The sequence below is a fragment of the Anabrus simplex genome, chromosome 3 (assembly GCF_040414725.1).
Source record: "Anabrus simplex isolate iqAnaSimp1 chromosome 3, ASM4041472v1, whole genome shotgun sequence".
NCBI lineage: Eukaryota > Metazoa > Arthropoda > Insecta > Orthoptera > Tettigoniidae > Anabrus > Anabrus simplex.
Window position 1 is genome coordinate 107,884,858 of NC_090267.1, and position 24,402 is coordinate 107,909,259.

Sequence of the window (24,402 nt, forward strand, 5' to 3'; positions counted from 1 at the left end):
GGAGATGAGGTGTCATCGGCATACTGCAGTTCTGTCACCCGGGTAACCAGAGTACGTCTTTGTGAGCAAAGTCTTGCCAGATTGAAAAGGCCTCCATCAAAACAAAATTTATTCTCCATGCCTAAGTTGTTTGCAGATGATTCGTGCAGCATGGCAGCTGTGTACAGTGCAAAGAATGTAGGAGTAAGTACACGGTCTTGTTTCTATCCATGAGTGATTGGGAACGAATCTGATACTGAGTAACCATGAAGAACCTGTCCAGACGTGCCATCATGAAGAGCTTGAACCAATTCCATATAACGTTCAGGACATCCAAAATGTCTCAATACTTTCCACATAGCAGATCTTGGACACAGCCTTGTTTCTATCCATGAGTGATTGGGAATGAATCTGATACTGAGTTACCATGAAGAACCTGTCCAGATGTGCCATCATGAAGAGCTTGAACCAATTCCATATAACGTTCAGGACATCCAAAATGTCTCAATACTTTCCACATAGCAGATCTTGGACACAGCCTTGTTTCTATCCATGAGTGATTGGGAACGAATCTGATACTGAGTTACCATGAAGAACCTGTCCAGATGTGCCATCATGAAGAGCTTGAACCAATTCCATATAATGTTCAGGACATCCAAAATGTCTCAATACTTTCCACATAGCAGATCTTGGTACTGAATCAAAGGTTTTTTCCAGATCATAGAAAACTAAATACAGAGGCTGCTGCTGTTCCCTGCATTTTTCCTGGAGTTGTCTAACACAGAAGATCATGTCTGTTGTGCCTCTGGAGATTTGGAAACCACATTGAGACTCAGGCAAAATCCTCTCTGAGATAACTCGGAGCCAGTTTAATAGAATTCTTATGAGAATTTTACCTGCAGTTGACAAAAGCGATATACCACGGTAGTTCACACATACATTACGATTCCTTTTCTTGAAGATGGTGATGATGGTAGCATTCTTCAAGTCATCAGGTACTTCTCGAGTTTCCCAAATCAAGAGGATGAGTGTGAAAAGTCTAGTCTTCAAAGGTATACCTCCATTTTGTATCAGTTCCAGAGGGATGTTATCAGGACCAGAAGCCTTTCTCGGTTTTAGTAGATTGAGTGCATTGGTGAAGTCTCTGTATGTAGGTGGAACTGCCATCCATGGTTGTTGGGACTGCTGAGGGACATTACGAAGAAAGTCCTCAGCAACATTAAAGAAATATTTAGAAATGAAGAGAAATGTTCCTTCCAACGCTCTAAAATTTCTCCATTATCAGTTAAAATGATGGAGTTGTCAGCAGTCTTCAGTGACCCCGATGAAGATTGAATTGGACCATATAACTCCTTTATGCCAGCATAGAAGTTTTGCAGGCCATGGGCATCAGATAGTCTTTGCAGTTCATCAGCTTTTTGTTGCCACAAGTTATTCTTAATTTCCCTAATTTGTGCTGGACATTTTCCTTTAAATTCCTAGAAATGTGATTTCTTCACATTGGAAGACGGATCTTGAAGATAGGATAGGTGGGCTTCCCGTTTGGCATTGATCAGACATTTAATTTCTTCATTATTTTCATCAAACCAGTCCTGTCTCTTTTTCCTCACAAAACCAATTGTTTCCTCAGCAAAATCAGTGATGACCTTCTGAAGCGTGGCTCATTCCTGATTTGTACATCACTGCTGACTGGATGACTAGCCAGTTTGTTTCAGATTGTATTTCCAGAAGTGCCAACTATTACGGGTTGTCCGTAATTATTACGGATTTCATCTCATGATTACAGCATAACGGTCAAAGAGAAAATTATTACGGAAAAGCGACATTATCACGAAAGTCATTTTCTACGAAAAAGGAATAAAGAAGTAGATATGTTTAATTCTTTCCAGCTTGTCTGATAAATCCTCCTCGTTTCATTGCTTATGAGTTGGCAATGGTACTTATTCGATCGTAAGCGTTGTGAAATTCATTGTGTACTGAGCTCGATAGCTGCAGTGCGGCTAGTATCCAGTATTCGGAAGATAGTGTTTCGAACCCCACTGTCGGCAGCCCTGAAGATGGTTTTCCGTGGTTTCCCCATTTTCACACAAAGCAAATGCTGGGGCTGTACCTTAATTAAGGCCACAGACGCTTCCTTCCCACTCCTAGCCCTTTCCTGTCCCATCGTCGCCATAAGACTTATCTGTGTCCGTGCGATGTAAAGCATTTTGCAAAAAAAAAAAAATCATTGTGCGAATGAAGGAGTTTCTCTGCTCTTTTCCAGAACAAATCTTTAAGCACTGCATTTATAGAATTGAAGGCCGCATTAAGGACATGTACACTGGAATCGTTTATCGTTTAGAAGACGAAAATGTCATCACAGGGGAAAGGATGTTTGAAGAATAACTACACTGCAAACAATCTGCTGGATGCGAAACAGTTACAAAGAATATTTTATCATTGAATTAAAAGGTACTGTGCAAATGTTATTTCGTAATATGATATACTTAAGAATAGATTGTGTCGGGAACGAAAAAGGGGGTATCATCATCGAGAATGGAGGACATGCTCTGGACTTAAACTTGAAAGTTTTCTGAGGGGCCGAGGGTGATTACTGATAACCCACTTCAAAAGTTGGCACCTCTGCATTTCTGTAATCTGTAGCAATGGATTCAATTTGAAGTTTAGAGGTATCAAATTTCTTTCTGCGCAGGTTGTGAATGGATCTTTTTGGTTTGCGACAGATTGAGATTCTCAACTGGCAAGAAAGGGGCTTATGATCTGTCCAGCAGTCATCTACGTTTCTTGCAGTCCTTGTAACAAGGACATCTTTTCTATCACATTGCCTGGTGATGATATAATCAAGCATGTGCCAGTGCTTTGAGCGAGGATGCATCCAAGTGGTCTTGTAGCGATTAGGCAGGCGGAACTGAGTATTAGTAACGAAGAGTTCGTGTTCAGCACATAAACTAAGGAGCAGTAGACCATTGGCATTACAGTTGCCAAGTCCATGTTTTCCCATCAGATTGCCCCATAATTGGTGATCTTTACCAACTCTGGTGTTGAAATCGGCAAATAGTAAGAGTTTGTCTCTTGGCGGTAGTTTGGTGATGGTGTGCTCAGCAGGTTGTAGAATTGGTCTTTAGCATCTACATAAGCATCCAAAGTGAGAGCATATGCAGAGATGAGTGTCATAGATTTGGCACCAGAGAGTGGGATTCGGAGAGTAATAATTCTTTCACTGACTCCAGTTGGCATTAATTGATAATTATTCACCAATGTGGTCCTCACAGCGAATCCCACACCATGAATGCGGTGTTCTCCCTCGTCTTTTCCCTTCCTGAAGATTGTGTAGCCTGAGCTGAACTCTGTAGTTTACCTTTGCTGGACAGTCTGGTTTCTCTTAAGGCAGCAATATCAATGTTCATTCGTCCAGGCTCATGGGTGACAAGCGCTGTTCTTCTCTCAGGTCTGTTATTGTCTTTCAAATCAAGTAGGGTTCCAACATTCCAGGTTCCTATAGTCAAAGTTTTGGTAATATTCGTTTTTTGATCGCACAAGGGGTGACCCGCTGGGTGCAGCCTCCCAACCGGCTGAGAGTGTGACTACCGATGTTTAGCACACATTTTCTAAGGCTTTCCCCATTCAGGGTGGGTAGCGGTGATCCCAAATAGGCCTGCCCAAACACAGATGCAGGACCAAATTCCTGAGTAGTCACGGGGTCTCAGAAAGATGACCATATCACATCTTCTGCCAACGTGCAGGTCCGAACTAGAGGCTTCCAGTTTCACCTGAAATCCTACCTCCACTATCCGTATCCCATCGCTGTTGGACTTGAGTTGAAGGGAGTGACAGCTGGAAAAAGTGCCACAAGCGGGACTTTGTTTAAGGTTGATCGCGCTTGCAAGGAAGTGACCCACACACTATTATCTCAGAACTATACCCTGCGGCACAAATGTAATGCGACATGCAGGTTCTAGTACCACGACTGCAAAAGACTGCCGCAGACTCAAAATACCATTGAGTTGCACCTTCACAGCCGGTCTGTCTGGCATGACCTCATCCGCCTCCACGACCGATGAGAACCACAAAAAGGACGTTCTCTCGTCCCTTTTGCCATTGGGCCCAAGACACAGATGATGGTTTTCAGTGTCATTTCCTACACTGAGGGGACCATCACCCCACCCAGAGGGGCTCATCTGCCCGAAGTCGTTGGCCCCTATGGGGGGTCGAGTTATTTACCGCCGCTCGACACTCGGCAATAGCTGTTTTTACAGCTGGTTGGGAAGCCAGCTAACCCTCCTCCTTTCCCATTCTGGACTTGGGACCGGATGATGGTGGAGTAATCAAAAACGATGACAGCAGCAAACTTCTCTCCTACGAAAGCAACAGGAGTAGAAAGAACATGTGCATATGTGTGAAGATCAAAGCATTGACGCCTAACAGCCTTACTGCTAGTGACATCAGCAGCTTTGGAAAAATATCTGAATAACTATGCAGTTACCGTATCGAATTACAGTGGGTATAAAAGACATATGTTAAAATGTTCAGATGTTCTTAGTTGAAACGTTAATGGATAGTAAAAACATGTATTAAACTTGATGGTCTTGTGAAGTACCAATGCTTGCAGTTAAAATGATTAGCTGAGGGGTTAGGGGAACATCCTTTGTTGTTATGTAACATCTGCTTTGTTTGAAACTGTCGACTGTTATTGTTGTTATTACATAAAATCAGCTTCATGGTCCGTATCGCACTTAGATTCACAACTAAGTATTTTTTATTTTCCACCTTGTTGATACACTAAATTGCTTAAAGCAACTTATTGGTTAAAAGTGGTACATGTTTCGTATATTATCAACATCTTCAGCCACATAACACTGTTTAGATGAAACATTCATATATTGATATCAGTATCATGGAAATGTTTTATACAGGGTCTTTTTTATGGCTTGCTCCATGTGTCAGGGGAACATGCATGGAAGGCGATAGCCGGGTGACTCATTTGCCAAGAGATATATTGCTCTGAATGGTGCTGCGGAGTCAGCTAAAAAAAAAAGAAAAAAAAAAGACCCTGTATATCTTTGGATCAACCAGTCAACTTTAATCACAATCTGAATGAATCCACCGAGAAAACAAATATACTTTACAAGACCATCCATTCTCTTATTCTCAAGACGTGTCTAGGTAGAACAGCACGACAACGGATCACTTCCCCACTCTCTCACACCACAGCCAATCCAAAGCAAGTCACCGCCCTTCACCCCCACCTCTCAAAGCCAGCAATAAGCTCCACGCATACACAGATGAGCAGTGTGCCTCCTACTCTTCTAGTGGCAGTTTAACGAGAGTGAGGAACAAGGGAGTAAGTACTATCAAACCACTTTCCAATAATATCCAAATACACACATTAGTTCTCATTTCTTTTTCCTCAGACTTCCACCTTTTAACTCATTGCGGACCGTGGACGGCGGAAGACGTTTAAGCTTGCTCCTATGCTGCGGGCCGTGGACGGCGTAAGACATTTTAATGTTCCGCGCGAAGCAATGCTATTTATATTCGTCATTTGTACATTCTTACACCTTAGTCAGCGTTACTGGTTGTAAAAGGAAGTTTGTTGACCTTGTTGAGATAACCCTCGTGTTGAGTGGGCTCATGTTTATCTCAGCAGTTTTAGCTGGAAAATCTCAGCACTTCCTCGCGCGTCAAGTCGGTACTTGAGATTCCAATGCAGCGCGTGTCGTTCTTACCGAGTGTAGTATAATGGCTTATAAAACAAAGTTTCTTACGGAAGAAGAACTGTTAGATGTTGTTCACAATGATGATTCTGGTGATGAACTTATTCCTGAAATAGACTCAGATAGTGAAAGTGAGATTGACGAGGAAATTCCGATTCCCGAATGCGATAGGCTTATAGAGGAAAGTGAAGTGCCCGATACATATCATCCTAGTTATTATCCACCAGTTCCACCATTTACAGGGAATTCAGGGCTAAATGTTCAAATAGATAATGAGCAGGATATTATGAGTTACGTGAGTATTTTCATGAATGACGAATTTTATCAGTATGTGTATGAGCAGACGAATCTGTACGCGAGTCAAGTGATACGTGCGGCGCCCCGGCCTTTCACAAAGAATTCGATAATGCAATCCTAGAAACCGATTGATGTCTCCGAGTTGAAAAAGTTTTTAGGGTTGATGTTCATCACAGGTATAGTCCAAAAGCCTGATATAAAAATGTACTGGACCGAAGACCCTGTGTTTCAGACTCCGATATTTTCTAAAACAATGTCCCGAACACGCTTCCTTCATATTCTTTCATTTCTTCACTTCAGTGACAGTAACCATTATGCCGTACAGATAGGCTGTATAAAATTCGACCTATTTTGGAAATATTGAGCAATAAATTTTCAACCGTATACACTCTAGGCAAAAAGATTGCATTGGATGAGGGGATGCTAGCTTGGCGAGGGCGTTTGAAATTTCGAGTCTACAATCCTGGAAAACTTACTAAGTACGGCATTTTAGTCAGGATGGTGTGCAAGTCGAGTTCAGGGTATATTTGCACTCTCAAAATTTATGATGGAAGTGGAATTTCACTCAGAGACACAGTGTTGGAATTACTGAATCCCTACCTTGACCAGGGGTACGCGGTATATATATGGATAATTTTTATAACAGTGTAGGTTTGGCTAAGGAGTTGCGTGAGCGCAACACTACTGTTTGTGGAACAATACGGCAAAACAGAGGGGTCCCTAAAGAAGTCAGGGAACGACAGAAATGTCTGAAAAGAGGAGAAATGACTTTTATTAGAGATGGCGTGGTTCTTCTTCTTTCATGGATAGACAAGAGGGTCATAACAATGATTTCAACAATGCATTCAGCAGAAATGACGGAAGTACCAAAACGTAGATTTGGAAAACCTGCAATGAAGCCGGAATGTATTGTTGATTATAACCCACACATGCATGGAGTGGATATTGCTGATCAGTACCTTGCAATGTATCCGTTCATGAGGAAAACAGTGAAGTGGCCCAAAAAGGTTTTCTTTTTTATTTTACAATGTGCCCTCTTCAATGCATTTAGGCTTCATCAAAAGAACACTAGAAACAAATCCCTCTCATTTCTCTTGTTCATGCAAACAGTCTGTAGATATCTGATACAAGATACGCAAATAATTCAATCAGTATCTCCAGTTCCTTCTGAATCATCTTCATCAAGTATGAACACCTCTAAATCCCCACCCCCACGACGAGCACCAACAAAGGACCCAGTTTTCCGGCTTGATGGAAAAAGGAAGCAACATGTTCTTGTTAAATTTCCTCCTGTAAAAAGTAATAGCACCCCTTCAAGAAAGTGTAGAGTGTGCACAAGAAACAAAGTTAGAAGTGAAACAATATGGTACTGCAATATGTGTGGTGTTCCTCTCCACCCTGGAACCTGTGATACCCGATATCACACCCTCAGTATCTACTAGAGGTAAGCACAAAGTATCACGTTTCTAACAGTTATAGTTCAGGAGTAATGGTAAATTGTATTAAGTGATGCATGTTATGAGGGCCTGGCATGAAAATGGCTGGTCCAGGCATTCAAGTGTCCCGCTGAGAAGCTGGTACTGAACGTGTTAAGATACTATGCCATACAACCAAGGCCATGCCATCATTCAACTTTTACTTCAACAACAATAACAGTCGACAGATTCAGCAACAAAGCAAATGTTACATAACAACGAAGGATGTTCCCCCAACCCCTCAGCTAATCGTTTTAACTGCAAGCATCGGCACTTTACAAGACTATCAAGTTTAATACATGTGTTTACCATCCACCAACGTTTCAACTATGAATATCTGAACATTTTAACTTATGTCTTTTATACCCACTGTAATAAATAAGAACCTCACAGTATTTTGCAACTTCAAGGTTTTACACATATTCCTAAAGCTGCGTTCAACAGTGTCCAAATGCACTGCAATTATCTGTGACCTAGATCCTAGAACTTTCTGTAAATAGTAATGTGTTTTTTTGTCATATGTGTCTGCAGTTATCAGTGACCTGATTCCAAGAACTTTCTGTAAATAGTAATATGTTTTATGGTCATATGTATTTTATGTCAACCATTGTAAATGTATTTAAGGCAGTTTTCATGTTGATTGTTATTAGGATCCTTTGATTTATTTATTTATCACGAACTGCTGATGATTCCAAGGGAAACAAAATTGGTTTTTGCTCAATAAATTACAAGTTTTATACATTGTGTTGAATGGTGGAACGTCCCTCAATTAATTCCCATTATATAAATTATACGTCAACACGGAAATGAAAATCATAACTTATGATATTCACTTTAGTCACTAAATTGGCAAATGCCTGCTTGCTCTGATACATCCTCATAAGTTGGAGCTGATGTTATCCAGCATTGTAATTTCTCTTAATTTATGTTGTAGAATAGCTAATACTTCTATGCTTTAAAATTGCAGTCTTAGAAGATGAATAGCTGCCAATTTGCATTCGGGAGATAATAGGTTCAAACCCCACTGTTAGCAGCCCTGAAGATGGTCTTCTGTGGTTTTCTATTTTCACACTAGGCAAGTGCTGGGGCTGTACCTTAATCAAAGCCACGGTCACTTCCCACTCCTAGTTCTTTCCAATCTCATAAGAACCATCTGTGTCAGTGCAACATAAAACAAATTGTAAAATAAAAAATAAATATAAGATGAACAAAGTTCTTAACAAATGTGTGTACAAAATACAGCATTGATCTGTCTTACAATTGACATGATAATTGAAGTGATTATATCTCTGTGTTAGCAGAAGAAATACAGTACCTAGGTAGAATGAATAAGAACCTTTGATAAAGTATGATTTGCTGATGTAAATGTAAAACATGCCTAACAACAAATTAATGGACTACGAAAACTTCCAAATCCAAGGAAAGGATTCAGGCACCAATAAATATTGTATTGCTTTATAATGGTCATTTAACATTTGATCTTTTTCTTCTTCAGAATTGCTGAGTTCCAATCTGTGCTCTCTAAGGGGTAATGAAGAGAGATTTGCATTTTCCTGCATTTGGGAAATGACGCGTGATGCCAACATTGTGAACACACGGTACTGTAAAAGTATCATTCGCTCGAGGGCTGCATTGACATATGAAGAAGCTCAGATAAGGATAGACGATAAGTCTCAAAATGACATCCTGGCCAGGTCTCTTCGTGGGCTCAATTCACTTGCCAAAATTCTAAAAAAACGTAGGATAGAAAATGGGTGAGTAAACTAGTCAATACTTTTAAAAATACATATTTTGCATGAATGAATTTTAATAGCCACATCAGGAAATGTGTGCTGAATTAATTCCAGATTGTGAAAGTTGTTGGTATTCATTGTGAATGGTTTTTGTGCACTCTTTGGCAAATTATGAAATAAGACACTTATTTCAGTATCCTCTCAAACTCCTTAGTCTAAGCAATGACATCCTCCCCCCTCCCCCCTCCCCTCTTCTTTCTCTGAAAGAAATAGTGGAGTGTGTCTCACTCTGATTGAGAGGGTTGGATGAGTACTACAAGAGCGACAGTAAAACCGGTTGAGGAGAACCTATTGTGTAATATTGGCTGAATAAAACGGCATGATTACGAACCTAATGTCAAAACTTGATGGTATTAGTTGGAAATGTATACATTATTTCAAGTCACAGTGCCCCTTTCCTAGTTCTTGTGAATCAAATGTACACATATAATACTTGGACCCTAATTTTAGGAGGGGAAATTTTGAAATTTAAAAAAAAAAAGTTTTTGGATTTGTATAGTCCTATTAAGTATGTATACCCATCATATTATTATTCTCCCTGGCCTTTTACCCAAGTTATTGGGGTTGGCTCTTGATGTGGATCTGGCCTAGTTTTACAGCCAGATGCCCTTCCTCACACCAACCCTATGTGGAGGGATGCATTCGCTATTGCAGGTTTCTTTGGTGGTTGGTAGTGAGTTGTGTTATATGTAGATGAAGAGAAGTGTGCTAAGATGAACACAAGTGTATTAAGTCTCCGAGCCAGAGGAATTAAACATATGCAGTTAATATTCTTGGCCTGGGCAAAAATCGAACCTGAGGCCCTTTGAACCAAAGACCAGTACACCGACCATTCTGCCAAAGAGCCAGACTGGGGGGCAGGATTAGCTCAGTGGCTTAGCCGCTGGCTTCCCACCTGGAAGGCTGAGATTCGAATCCTAGATGATCCTTTGTCGAGATTTTCACCTCAAGAATCACGTGGCGCCAGGAAGGTCATCCAGTCTAAAGGGCCCCGTACACACGCAGACTTAGTCGGAGGTAAGTCTGCGCAAACCAGTCTCTTCATACATGTCTCTGTGTGTATGGCCGATAAGTCTGCCGACTAAAAGTCTGCAGGCAAGTCTCTGACATTCTGGCGCTGCTTGAATTTAGCCGGAGACTTTGCGACGAAAGTGCTATCTTAGAGTTGCGGCAATAAATGTAAACGTGGTAACCTACAATAATATGAAAACTGAAAAAATTTTTTGTGCGTATTCTTCGTGCAGAGCGCTACATTATGTCCAAATAACAACTCATCTTCTATACCGACTATCTAATTAATTTTAATCCGTATATATTTTTCAACCATCCGAAGCGCAAAATCGTAAACAGAAAACAGCTGAGCGTGTCGTATTCAACTTCCTCGTAAATAATCATTTAGTCTGAGCGTGTGTGTGCAACTGCATACTTCCGACTTACCTCCCGGAGGCAAGTCTGTGCAGGTAAGTATTCCAGAAGTCTGCGCGTGTATGGGGCCCTTTAAACACCCAGCCAGAATCAAAATGAGCCTGGGTGGCTCCAGCAACACCAGAAATAATTGGGATGAGCTGAAGAAAGTATTTTTTAATCCTTGGCCTGGGCAAAAATCGAACCTGGGGCCCTTTGCACCAAAGACCAGTATACTGACCATTCAGCCAAGGAGCCAGACTCTGTTAAATATTTATATTTGCACTTCATTGCAATAAATTATAAATTATAAAATCGTCAAACTACTCATGGCCTCATAATCTCCAGAATATACTGATGTCTAGTCTGCATCACGTATTTGTAAGAGTAAATATGAATTTTTCTGGCACAAACCCTTTGGAAATTAACAACCTTTTGGCTGGGAGACATTATGCAGTGCTTGTTTTCCTATGAAAACTAAAGTTGTTTAAAGACACACTTGAGCTATTTTTCACTCTATTGCTATAGCTTTCAACCAACACATTTCACTTTTAATGCACATCCAAAATGTGTCTTTTTTTTTTTTCTTTCATATATTTGCACATCCTGTTGCCGATTTCTGGAAACTTTGCCTTTTGTCTGCAGTGTGTCCGGCAGGTACTGTTGTCCACATTGTACTTTCGTCCCCCAGCATGATTACGAATTTGCTCTGCCTGTCCAATAATGTGGAACTTTCTTTAGCCATGAACCACTTATAATGAGAACTCATGCCGGCCATCTTAATTACATGCTAGTACTTAAACTGGCATCACAGAAATTACAGTATGTACGCAGCACACTTCTCACTTAGGCAAAAACAGAGTTGCCAGAAATACCAACTTCCATATTTCTGTATATCAAGAGCATTGAACAACCTCCATGCAAATAACATCCACACCCTAACTTTTCACCACCAAATTGTGAAGAACAAGAAAAGAAATACAATTTTTTTAAAATATACCGGGATTATTCTTGTATTTACAATAATTAGATTTCTGATCAACAGACAGAATATTGGCACCTCACTTTAACATTATACTTAAGCCTAAAAAAAAAAGGAAGAAAAAAAGCAACAATGACTTAACAATTCCTGGAGAACTCTTCAAGAATAGAAACTAAAGAATATAGGGGATGATTCATGTATTATCTGCGAACCCTTTCTTGAGCCCGATTTTTACAGGGTGAGAAGTAAGGAAGGAGCGCTGCCTGTTCCGGTTATACTGCCAACTGGATGGAAATGAAATCTGAATTGAATCAGTAATATGATCGATCGATATGAATTTTCTAAACATTTATTATCTTATGCCAACAACTGTGTCACACATACATTATTTAACATTATGTAACATTTCTCGATGCGAATCTTTTTCCTAGCATGAATTATATAGTTTGGCTTTGCTGTGTAAACAACAACAGTACTAGTTCGTAAAGTGTACACCAGATGTCGCACAGCGATGCATAAGCGATTCATAGTTTGTGTTTCAAAGGTTCTTCTTTTTGAAAGCCCTCGATTCTTGTCACTGCAGACTGATTATTATACAAATTGTAGATAATTCTTCGTTCGCAGTATCTGATCCCAATCACCTTCAGAATATTAAATAGCTTAGTCCAATCAACATAATCGAATACCTTTTCTAGATCTACAAATGCCATGTACGTGGGCTTGGCCTTCTTGATTCGATCCTGTAAGATCAGGCGTAAAGTCAGGATTGCTTCACGTGTTCCTACATTTCTTCTGAAGCCAAATTGATCTTCCCCCAACTCAGCTTCAACTTGTTTTTCCATTCTTCTGTAAATAATACGTGTTAAAATTTTGCAGGCACAAGATGCTAAACTAATGGTGCGGTAGTTTTCACACCTGTCAGCACCGGCTTTCTTGGGAATAGGTATAACAACATTCTGCCGAAAATCGGATGGGTCTTCTCCTGTCTCATACATCTTTCACACTAAATGGAATAACCTTGCCATGCTGGTTTCTCCTAAGGCAGTCAGTAATTCAGAAGGAATGTCATCAATTCCAGGTGCCTTGTTCCTATTTAGGCCATTCACAGCTCTGTCAAGCTCTGACCTCAAAATTGGGTCTCCCATTTCATCAGCATCAATAGATTCCTCATGTTCCAGAACCAAATTATCTACATCTTTACCTTGATACAACTGTTGGATATGCTCTTGTCATCTTTCTGCTTTGTCTTCTTTCCCTAGAAGTGGCTTTCCATTCAAAAGTATCCAGACACCCCCAAAAACGTACATTTTTCATCGTAGGTGCATTGTGCTGCCACCTACTGCCAGGTACTCCATAGCAACAACCTCAGTAGTCATTAGACATTGTGAGAGAGCAGAATGGGGCGCTCCATGGAACTCACGGACTTCGAACGTGGTCATGTGATTGGGTGTCACTTGTGTCAGAAGTCTGTACGTGATATTTCCACACTCCTAAACATTCCTAGGTCCACTGTTTCTGATGTGATAGTGAAGTGGAAATGTGAAGGGACACATACAGCACAAAAGCGTACAGGCCGATCTCGTCTGTTGACTGACAGAGACTGCCGACAGTTGAAGAGGGTCGTAAAGTGTAATAGGCAGGCATCTATCCAGACCATCACACAAGAATTCCACACTGGATCAGGATCCACTCCAAATACTATGACAGTTTGGCGGGAGGTAAGAAAAGTTGGATTTCATGGTCGAGCGACTGCCCATAAGCCACACATCACGCAGGTCAATGCCAAATGACACCTCGTTTGGTGTAAGGAGCGTAAACATTGGACGATTGAACAGTGGAAAAGCGTTGTGTGGAGTGGCAAATCACGCTACACAATGTGGCGATCCGATGGCAGGGTGAAAGTCATCTGCCAGTGTGTGTAGTGCCAGCAGTAAAATTCGGGGGCGGTGGTGTTATGGTGTGGTCATGCTTTTCATGGAGGGGGCTTGCACCCCTTGTTTTGCGTGGCACTATCGCAGCACAGGCCTACATTGATGTTTTAAGCATCTTCTTGCTTCCCACTATTGAAGAGCACTTCGGGGATGGCGATTGCATCTTTCAACACAATCGAGCACCTGTTCATAATGCATGGCCTGTGGTGGAGTAGTTACACGACAATAACATCCCTGTCATGGACTGGCCTGCACAGAGTCCCGACCTGAATCCTATAGAACACCTTTGGAATGTTTTGGAACGTCGACTTCGTGCCAGGCCTCACTGACCGACATTGCTACCTCTCCTCAGTGCAGTGCTCCTTGAAGAATGGATTGCCATTCCGCAAGCAACCTTCCAGCACCTGATTGAATGTATGCCTGCGAGATTAGAAGCTGTCATCAAGGCTAAGGGTTGGCCAACACCATATTGAATTCCAGCATTACCGATGGAGGGCGCCGCGAACTTGTACACCATGTTCAGTCAGGTGTTCAGATACTTTTGATCACATAGTGTATGTATTGAATAGGTGGACCACTTAAATATAATATTTAAGTTAGTCTTAAACATTCGCTACTTGATTTTGTAGTCAATATGAGTTTTTATAAAAAAAATGAAGCTGTTAAAGCTTGTTACATGCTTGACAATAGACAAAGAGTTACTAGTTTTACAATCTACTCCATTATTTCAACAGGTACCTAGCGAGACCAGCAGTGTTGGCCAAACATGTGAAAGATTTCCCTGTTATAATCAGAACAAGGATTTGTATGTAAAAAGGTGTTCAAAATACACGGTTAAAAAAAATAGGGGAACATGTTTTTGAACGTATGCCATGCTCCACAAAACAACACCTAACACCCAGGTATATTACCGACTAAACCTTTATTCTTTACTGTTGAAGTATACAAAAGAACATTGATGGATTGGCGTACATTTTCAGAACACAAACAGATGTGTCCAAATAGTGGCAAAAACTAAGTGATAACAGTCCTCCAGGGTGGATTTTTATCACAGTTGGAGAGCTTCAGTATGATGTATATCCTCCACGAGCATCTATCACAGCTTGGCACCTACATGGCATACTCCACATAAGTAAACAGAGGTCACGTTGCGGTATTAGGTCCCATTCTTCAATGAGAGCCTGTTTGTGGTCTTGAAGATTCTGTGATGTAACAGGACGCCCACGAACAATTCTGTCAAGCCTATCCCACATTGCTCAATGGGATTAAGGTCGGGACTCACTGCTGGCTGCCTCCCTGAATAACATTTGGTTTGTACTGCTCACCACGGCATCTCCATATATGCTGATGTCCATCACGCTGTGTCGGGGGAAATCTGGACTCGTCTGTGAACATTACAGGTCTCCATTGGTGAAGTTGCCAGTTGACGTGGGTACAGGCAAACAGAAGGCGAGCTGCGTGATGTTGCTGCATTAAAAGGGGCACTCGAACAGCACATCTGGGTCGTAAGGACAATTCTCTTAACCTGTTCCTTACTGTCTGGTGAGACACCGTGCTCCAGTGACCCTCCTGAGGTCTTGTTGCAGTTCTCTGGCTGTTGCTGAATGACGCCGTAACGCACAGATGGTCAGATATCGGTCATCCCATGGGATTGTCATGCGTCCGCGACCTTGTCCAACCCTGGCCTGTCTCATTGTAGCGATTCCACAAGCATTGAATAACTGACAGAGACACATTGAGATCCACAGCAACACAACTAAAAGTTCATCCTTCCTGGATCAAAGTGACAGCCCTTGCTACGTGAACCTTGTTAAGATGTCTTATGGGATGTGCTGGTTTATATACAACGTACTCAAATGACCGCAGTAGTCTGTGTACCTCACAACGAGACATGGACGCATCACCATTCTCTTTTTGAGGGGTCACCTGACAGTTCAATGCATGGCTACGTCTACAGATGGAGTATAACTTTGATTTGATATACCTTGAATAGCTAAGGTCTCAAGGTATGCTGTACGACCATTGGAACTCCATCTTCCAAATTAAACTACACGTATCAGACGTTACAAAACATGTTCCCCTAATTTTTTTGAACTGTGTACTGTATGTGTATTAAAAATATTCAAAATATATGCATCTGTATGTATTTTAATTTTCTTAAATATAGTCAGATATGGAATATTGTTATACAAATATTGATTTAGTTACCAAACCCTACCTTTGATTACATTTTAATATACAGAAATCCGTCAATTGATTAATATTGCTTTTCCATTTCATTTTAATTCCCCCCCCCCCCAGTTCTTAATTCATTCTGATAGTGAAACAATTTATCACAAAAAATGCTGTTTTAAATTTGCAAATGTGAAGCTGCTTCTATTATCCCACAAACGTTATTAAAACTCTGTAGCTACGCTGTACATCATACGAGGTAGGTGATTAGTGCATATTTAACATTGTGGAGTAACACCTTCTCACCTGTTGCAAGACCTTCATTATATAACCCCTGACCGTAGTTTTTTAACTTTACAAATTGTAGACGTAACTACTTTTGACATTTTGAAGGTAGCAGAATACTGACAGACGAAGCTGGTTGGTGCTTTGGTGTTAAACGATGAATTATCATACCAAGAAACTCTTTACCTTCTGACTCGAAAGGGATGTCTTCTACTGTTCAAATTACAGCCATCTTCTTAAATAATTCACATTCAAAAATGATCTTTGTATTAATTGATAACTTAACCTGCATTGTCATACTTTCTGTCACTGAAAGTGAGAAGAGTTCTTGTGGTCTTAATGAAGATAAGAAAAATATATATGAATATTGCATGAAAACTTCTAAATATGGAATAATATTTATTTTCCACATTAATATGTGATAAATGCACGGGCTAGATCAAATTTGTTATTTTCATTGACCTGTTTAGGACCCATTCTTGGCTTGACAGTATGAAAGTGATCTGAAATATGGGTGATGGTAGTAATTCCATTACCGGGCGAGTTGGCCGTGCGGTTAGGGGTACGCAGCTGTGAGCTTGCACCCGGGAGATAGTGGGTTCAAACCCCACGGTTGGCAGCCCTGAAGATGGTTTCCCGTGGTTTCCCATTTTCACACCAGGCAAATGCTGGGGCTGTGCCTTAATTAAGGCCATGGCCGCTTCCTTCCCATTCCTAGGCCTTTCCTATCCCATCGTCGCCATAAGATCTATCTGTGTCGGTGTGATGTAAAGCAAAGAGCAAAAATGTAATTCCATTCCTTATGCAGGCAGTCCCTATTACGAATGGTACGAAAATGTTGTTTGTAGAGTTGGTTGGTGTATGCATTTGAATGGGCTTGGCAGACTGACATGTAATACCATCAGCTGGCTCAGTGAGGAAAACAATGGAAACTCCCTCACTCCTACTTTCCCTACTATAAGCAATGAATTTCATGAATTACTTTGATATTTTGTTGTTGTTAGTGGATGTGTAGGAATCCTAATATATTACAACCCATTTAAATGCCATTTTATGAAGTCAGTCACCCGCTTTACAAAAAGAAAAATCTTTGTTATATGTGTATATTATAACAAAGATTTTTTTTTTTTTTTTTTGTAAAGTGATAGCCGTCAATACGGAATGAGACTTATAACATGCAATCAGTCAACCATCTGACTGACCATTTGCAGTAGCATAGATTGTTACTTCTCTTGTGAAAATTGCTGTGTTATTTGGTAATAAATTCATTCTCTGTAAAGTGCATTGTTACAAGAATTGTTTTCTTTTGCAAGTAAGTTAAAAATGTTGCAGAAGAAATAATAATTTTACATAACATTGCTTTGTTCTGTTTTTATTCCTTTTTCCTGTTGTGGCACACATTGATGGAGAAAGTAATTTCCTTAGTCCGCCTCTCCAGTGACACATGGACCCTTGATAACAGCTGATGGCAGAGCTGCAAACTTGCAATTTTCATTTCTGTTTGTGCTTAGTAGCAAATACAGTAGAGACAATACACGACACTTACGGATTTCGCCTTGCTATAATGGGAGACAATTCGACGGTGGCGCTCCTAGTGACTTGACCTGAACAAATCGCGCTAAATTCAAATATCAATGGAAATGTATATACTGAAATGGATAAATAAATTACGTCTAGAAAGACAGTGGTATTGAGATATTAACTTCGAAGTTGCTAAAGCAATTCTGGATAAATTAATGAAGAATTATTTAAAAGGTTATTATTCAAAGACTGAAATTAGGCATATAAACAAGGTGTGAAATGGACTGCTGTGAAATGGCTTGATCTTTCATTTATGCATTACTTTTTTAGCTTTAGCATACCTGCCTGAAATCTTATGGTTGGATTTGTCTTTTTTCCTCATTTAAAAACAATGTATCATCACATTAAGACATTTGTCAATAAAAATATCGGCACCATCCTTACACATATGATGCAATGAATTAACATTTAATAACTGGACAATTTTCCTCTCAACATGAAGCCTACTAACAGAAAGAAAATCTATAAAATCCCGGCTTTAATCTCAGAAGAGGGATAAAAGAAAGAAAAGTTTGAAAATGTTGTCGATAGTGATGCTTTGAGGAATATTTACGTACAATTAAAGTAAAAATGTAACACACCCTTGGCTGTACAGTCGAGGATTTTTAAAGTCGCTGGCCTGGAAATGATCTGAACAGATCTTATAATTCTTATACAAGCGTAACATCCCTTCTTTCTTGTACACTTTATCCAAATCGCTTCTGTGACATTTCAAAACCCACAGATCACACCTACAACAACACATCGGTATTGAAGGTTAACTGCTGCACTATACAATAAAATATGCGTATTATATTTTAAGCCCGTTAAAACATGGGTCGAGCAGGTCAGAAGATTATGAAGTACTATAAAAATTTCTGTCACTGGAAGAATATATATGCAAACACAATATTACTTGCATGTTCTTGTCACGAGGGAACCTGAAGAACGAGCGCGCATTTTTCTCTACTTCGTAATTACTGCAGCCAAACACAGCACATACCTTTCCCCTCATGTTGAGAGGAGATATCAAGGAATGACACATGCTACTATTTAATTATGTCAACTCACTGAAAACGCATAAATAACACCAAAAACTTCACACAAAAATACACGTGCTCTTATGACAGAATCAGTATCGTTCAGGTCTATCCGCTAGAGTGAGCTCCAATAGCTGTCCCTCGATATCTCGCTCAGTGTCGTGTATTGTCTCTACTGTATTTGTTAATAGTGACATACAGTACCGGTATTGTAATTAGGATACGTCTGAACGTAGTTTAAAGTTATAGTAGTGTACTGTACAGCAGTATACGAGTAATGTCTTATTAGAATTTAGTGTGCTTATTTTGTTATTGTAAAATATTTGTGTAGTACCGGTATAGTAGAGGTATCTGTAGAAACTCTCTTACTAAAATTCTGTTGTTGTAATTAGGATAGGCTTCATTGCAGTTTAGAATTGTGTAATTCTTGTGTATTCCTTTTGGTATTCAGTAATTAACAGCAGCTTTTATCCTGTTAGGGTGTTGTAGGATAAAATAGAGTTAGACTAAGTAGTATTGTAGTGTAGTCATATATTAATTAGCTTATGGTCATGTGATCTTTGAGTACTATCCCAGACAATATATCCCTACGTTCATTTTTTTGCACATAAGTTATTTTATTTTTCCTTTTCTTTTCATTTTTTCCATAATGGATGGCTAAGAAGTGCAAATGTAGGTAGGAACTGTAGGTGTGGTGAGTTATTGAGAGGTATGAGGGAGGAGTTGGAGAGTTTGAGGGAGATAATTAGGATTCTCACAGAATACAGGAAAAAGGTAGGCCTCCCTCAAACAGTGTACAGGTTACAGTAGGTGTACAAGAGGGAGAAGAAGGAAAGAGGGGAGTTGTAGAAGACAGGTGGTCTAATGTTCTAAGGGGAAGGAGACTGCAGGCTAAGGGCTTTATTCAGGATCAGAATTTAAGACAGGTGTCTGTGAGAAATCGGTACAAATCTTTCCAGGTAGAACAACAGAGGGAAGATGAGGAACAGGGAACTGTTGCTGAGATGTGTGGAAGGAGGAGGAAGGGAAAAGGTAAGAAAGGGAAATGTAGAGTAGAGGATAGGAAAAGACAGGTTGAACAGGGTCATGGGAAGGAGAAAAGGGAGGAGGAAGTAGCTTCTGCAGCTATCAGAAAAGATGGGGCTGACCAGGAGGGGAGGGGATCAAATGAGGTGGGTAGGGTTGAGGCTCGGTCACGGAGGATTCCATCGTTAGACATGTGGGGAAAGTGTATGGAGGAAAGGGAACTAAGGTAGAGTGTATCCAGGAATTAGGTTGAGGCAGATGTTGAAGAAAGTAGAAGAGAGAAAGGAGGGGAAGGAGAAGGTGGTAGTGTTTCATGTTGGTACCAACAACATAAGGCAAGCTGATATAAGTGCCAACATAGTTGGGGATGTGTGGGATCTGGGTAAAGTTTAAGGAAGCAGAGATTGTTATCAGTGGAATACTGTGTAGGAGGGATACTGACTGGAAGGTAATTGGGGATTTAAATGAGATTATGGAGTGGGTATATGGGAAACTGGGAGTGAAATTTCTAGATCCTAATGGGTGGGTAGGAGATAAGGATCTGCGCTCAGATGGCCTTCACTTAAACCGCTGTGGTACGTATAAGTTATTAAATTTGTTTGGAAGGGTAATAGGGAGGTACATTCAGGGAAACGGGGTTGTCTAGGGAACGGTGATAAGGGTACAGAGATTTGGAAGTAAAGTAGGGATGACATAAAAATGTTAGTGTTGAACTGTAGAAGTATTGTAAAGAAAGGAATAGAATTGAGTAATTTAATAGATATACATTTACCAGATATTGTAATAGGAGTTGAATAATGGCTGAAAAATGATATAATGGATGCAGAATTTTTCTCACGGACCTGGAGAGTGTATCTTAGAGATAGGATAGGAATGGTGAGAGGAGGAGTATTCATTCTGGTGAAAGAAGAATTTGTAAGCTATGAAAAAGTTAAAGATGAGAAACATGAAATTCTAGGTGTAAGGCTCATTTCTAAAGATAATAGGCAACTTGATGTCTTTGGAGTGTACAGACCGGGAAAGGGTAGCGCAGACACAGATTCAGAATTATTTTATAAGATAATCAGCTATGTGGGAAACGATATGGAAAGGAATGTGATTGTAACAGGAGATCTGAATTTACCAATTGTTAATTGGGAAGGAAATGTGAACAACAGGGAGCATGAACAACAAATGATAAATAAGCTAATATGGGAAAGACAGATGATTCAGAAAGTGATGGAACCAAATAGACGGGAAAATATCCTGGATATGGTGCTGATAAAACCAGATGAGCTCTATAGAGAAACCGAAGTAATAGATGGCATTAGTGATCATGAAGCTGTTTTTGCCTCGTCGTATTAATAAATGTGATAGAAAGGAAGGTCTTAAAAGTAGGACTATTAGGCAGTACCATATGACTGATAAAACAGGTATGAGGCAGTTTCTAAAAAGTAACTGCGATCGGTGGAAAACGGTAAATAAAAATGTAAGCAGTCTTTGGGATGGGTTTAAAGCAATTGTTGAGGAATGCGGAAACAGGTTTGTAACTTTAAAGGTGGTAAGGAATGGTAAAGACCAGACCCACCGTATTATAATAGAGAAATAAAGAGACTAAGAAGGAGGTGCAGATTGGAAAGAAATAGAGTTAGAAATGGCTGTGGAAGTAAGGAGAAATTGAAGGAACTTACTAGGAAATATTAGTGTATAGGTATTTTAAGGCAGAAACAGGTTCCAAGAAGGACATTCCAGGAATAATTAATGAACAAGGGGAGTGTTAATGTGAGGATCTTCAAAAGGCAGAAGTATTCAATCAGCAGTATGTAAAAAATTGCTGGTTACAAGGATAATGTCCAGATAGAGGAGGTGACTAATGCTAGAGAAGAATTAAAATGTACATATGATAAAAATGACATTTACAATAAGATACAAAGGTTGAAAACTAGAAAAGCGGCTGGAATTAATAAGATTTCTGAGGATATACCAAAGACAATGGGTTGGGATATAGTACCATATCTGAAGTACTTATTTGATTATTGTTTGTTTGAAGGAGCTATATCAAATGAATGGAGAGTTGCCAGAGTACCCCCTGTGTATAAAGGAAATGGTGATAGACATTACAGGCATGTGTTGCATGAAAGCTTGGGAAGGCATTGTTTCTGATTATATTAGACATCTTTGCGAAATTAATAACTGGTTCGATAGAAGGCAGTTCGGGTTTAGGAAAGTTTATTCCACTGAAGCTCAACTTGTAGGATTCCAGCAAGATATAGCAGATATCTTGGATTCTGGAGGTCAAATGGACTGTATCGCTATTGTCCTGTCTAAAGCATTTGATAGGTTGGATCATGGGAGACTACTGGCAAAAATGAGTGCAGTTGGACTAGACAAAAGAGTGACTGAATGGGTTGCTATATTTCTAGACAATAGATCTCAGAGAATTAGAGTAGGCGAAGCTTTATCTCACCCTGTAATAATTAAGAGGAGAATTCCTCAAGACAGTATTATTGGACTTTTATGTTTTCTTATACAGTATATATATAAATGATATGAGTAAAGAAGTGGCATCAGAGGTAAGGCTTTTTGTGGATGATGTTATTCTGTATAGAGTAATAAATAAGTTACAAGATTGCATGCAACTGCGAAATGACCTCAATAATGTTGTGAGATGGACAGCAGGCAATGACATGATGATAAATGGGGTTATAAGTCAGGTTGTGAGTTTCACAAATAGGAAAAGTCCTCTCAGTTTTAATTACTGTGTTGATGGGGTGAAAGTTCCTTTTGGGAATCATTGTAAATATCTAGGTGTTAATATAAGGAAAGATCTTCAATGGGGTAATCACATAAATAGGATTGTAAATAAAGGGTACGGATCTCTGCACATGGTTATGAGGGTGTTTAGGGGTTCTAGTAACGATGTAAAGGAGAGGGCATATAAGTCTCTGGTAAGACCCCATCTAGAGTATGGTACCAGTGTATGGGACCCTCACCAAGATTACCTGATTCAAGAACTGGAAAAAATCCAAAGAAAAACAGCTCGAATTGTTCTGGATGATTTCTGACAAAAGAGTAGCATTACAAAAGTGTTTCAAAGTTTGGGCTGGGGAGAATTGGGAGGAAGAAGACGAGCTGCTCAACTAAGTGGTAAGTGGTATTTGATATATCATCTGATGGCCAGGCAGGCATCAATTTTTGGAAGTGAGACATAGTCTCTCATAGTGCATTGGCACTGCTGGTGGCATCAAGTAGCCTATGCATTGGCCTCCACGGTATGCACTAGCCTTGCATCTTGGTAGGTGTGCTAAGTACCAACTGATGAGCCCAACTTAGCACACGAGGGTGAAACGCAGGCAACCAGGAATGAGTTAGCTGGAAAATTTATAATGTCCAATAATGGACCATTATATTGGTATTATAAGTGGTATTTTCCAAGCTGTCAGCGGAGAGACGGCGTGGAATGACATTAGTAGACGAATAAATTTGAGTGGCGTCTTTAAAAGTAGGAAAGATCACAATATGACGATAAAGTTGGAATTCAAGAGGACAAATTGGGGCAAATATTCATTTATAGGAAGGGGAGTTAGGGTTTGGAATAACTGACCAAGGGAGATGTTCAGTAAATTTCCAATTTCTTTGAAATCATTTAAGGAAAGGCTAGGATAACAACAGATATGGAATCTGCCACCTGGGGACTGTCCTAAATGCAGATCAGTATTGATTGATTGATTGATTGATTGATTGATTGATTGATTGATTGATTGGATTGATTGATGGATAGATAGATAGATAGATAGATAGATAGATAGATAGATAGATAGATAGATAGATAGTTGAGGATCAAACCAGCCTTTGGGCTGAATATCACAACATACAGCATAATTTGTATTGCAAATATCTTCATTTTTAAGACAAGTTTGCAATAAAGAAATATGTTCACTAAAACATCGTTAGTATGTTCCTCATTAATATGTTTTGCCACTTAGCATGTCGTAAATTCGAAGTCCTGATTCGCATCGTTAAATCGACATAAAATTACCTCACTTATTGCATCAGGAAATTTTGCTAGGGTTGTTGCTAGGGGCTTTACGTCGCACCGACACAGATAGGTCTTATGGCGACGATGGGATAGGAAAAGCCTAGGAGTTGGAAGGAAGCGGCCGTGGCCTTAATTAAGGTACAGCCCCAGCATTTGCCTGGTGTGAAAATGGGAAACCACGGAAAACCATTTTCAGGGCTGCCGATAGTGGGATTCGAACCTACTATCTCCCGGATGCAAGCTCACAGCCGCGTGCCTCTACGCGCACGGCCAACTCGCCCGGTAGGAAATTTTGCTATACTGCCATGAATGCCTTTGGGTTACCACATAATATATGCCCTACTGTAGAGCGATCACCTTGTAATTAACTGATTGATTAAACCTACAATAATGGAAATTCTAATACTTTTATTTGGTAATGGGTGCCATCTACAAATAAATGTAATGATTAGAGAGCGAGAATCTTGAATTCCTCTAGGGTGTGGGGGTAATAAGCTTGCTTGACAGCATAACCTGTGATAGGTTTTGGGAAAAGAATATTGTCATTTGGTTCCCACCTAGAATTTGGGATTACCTGCTTTACCATGAAATAAAACAATTAACTGCTCTTGATACTAAACAAATCACATTCTTAAAGTTTGAACTGGAAATCACGAGATTTGCTGCGATACTGAAATTACAATATGTAACTCTGAAATTAAAATGGAATGCAGCTCTAGGCATTAA

At 39.9% G+C, this 24,402-nt stretch overlaps 1 protein-coding gene across 1 annotated transcript in view; it reads left to right on the forward strand.

Moving 5' to 3' along the window:
• Nucleotides 1-24,402, forward strand: part of Dis3 (exosome complex exonuclease RRP44-like protein Dis3) — a 403,141-nt gene that overhangs the window by 305,099 nt on the left and 73,640 nt on the right. Inside the window, exon 12 of the mRNA XM_067142669.2 lies at nucleotides 8,961-9,219. Coding sequence (XP_066998770.1) covers nucleotides 8,961-9,219 — 259 coding nt within the window. The remainder of the gene's footprint in view (nucleotides 1-8,960; nucleotides 9,220-24,402) is intronic.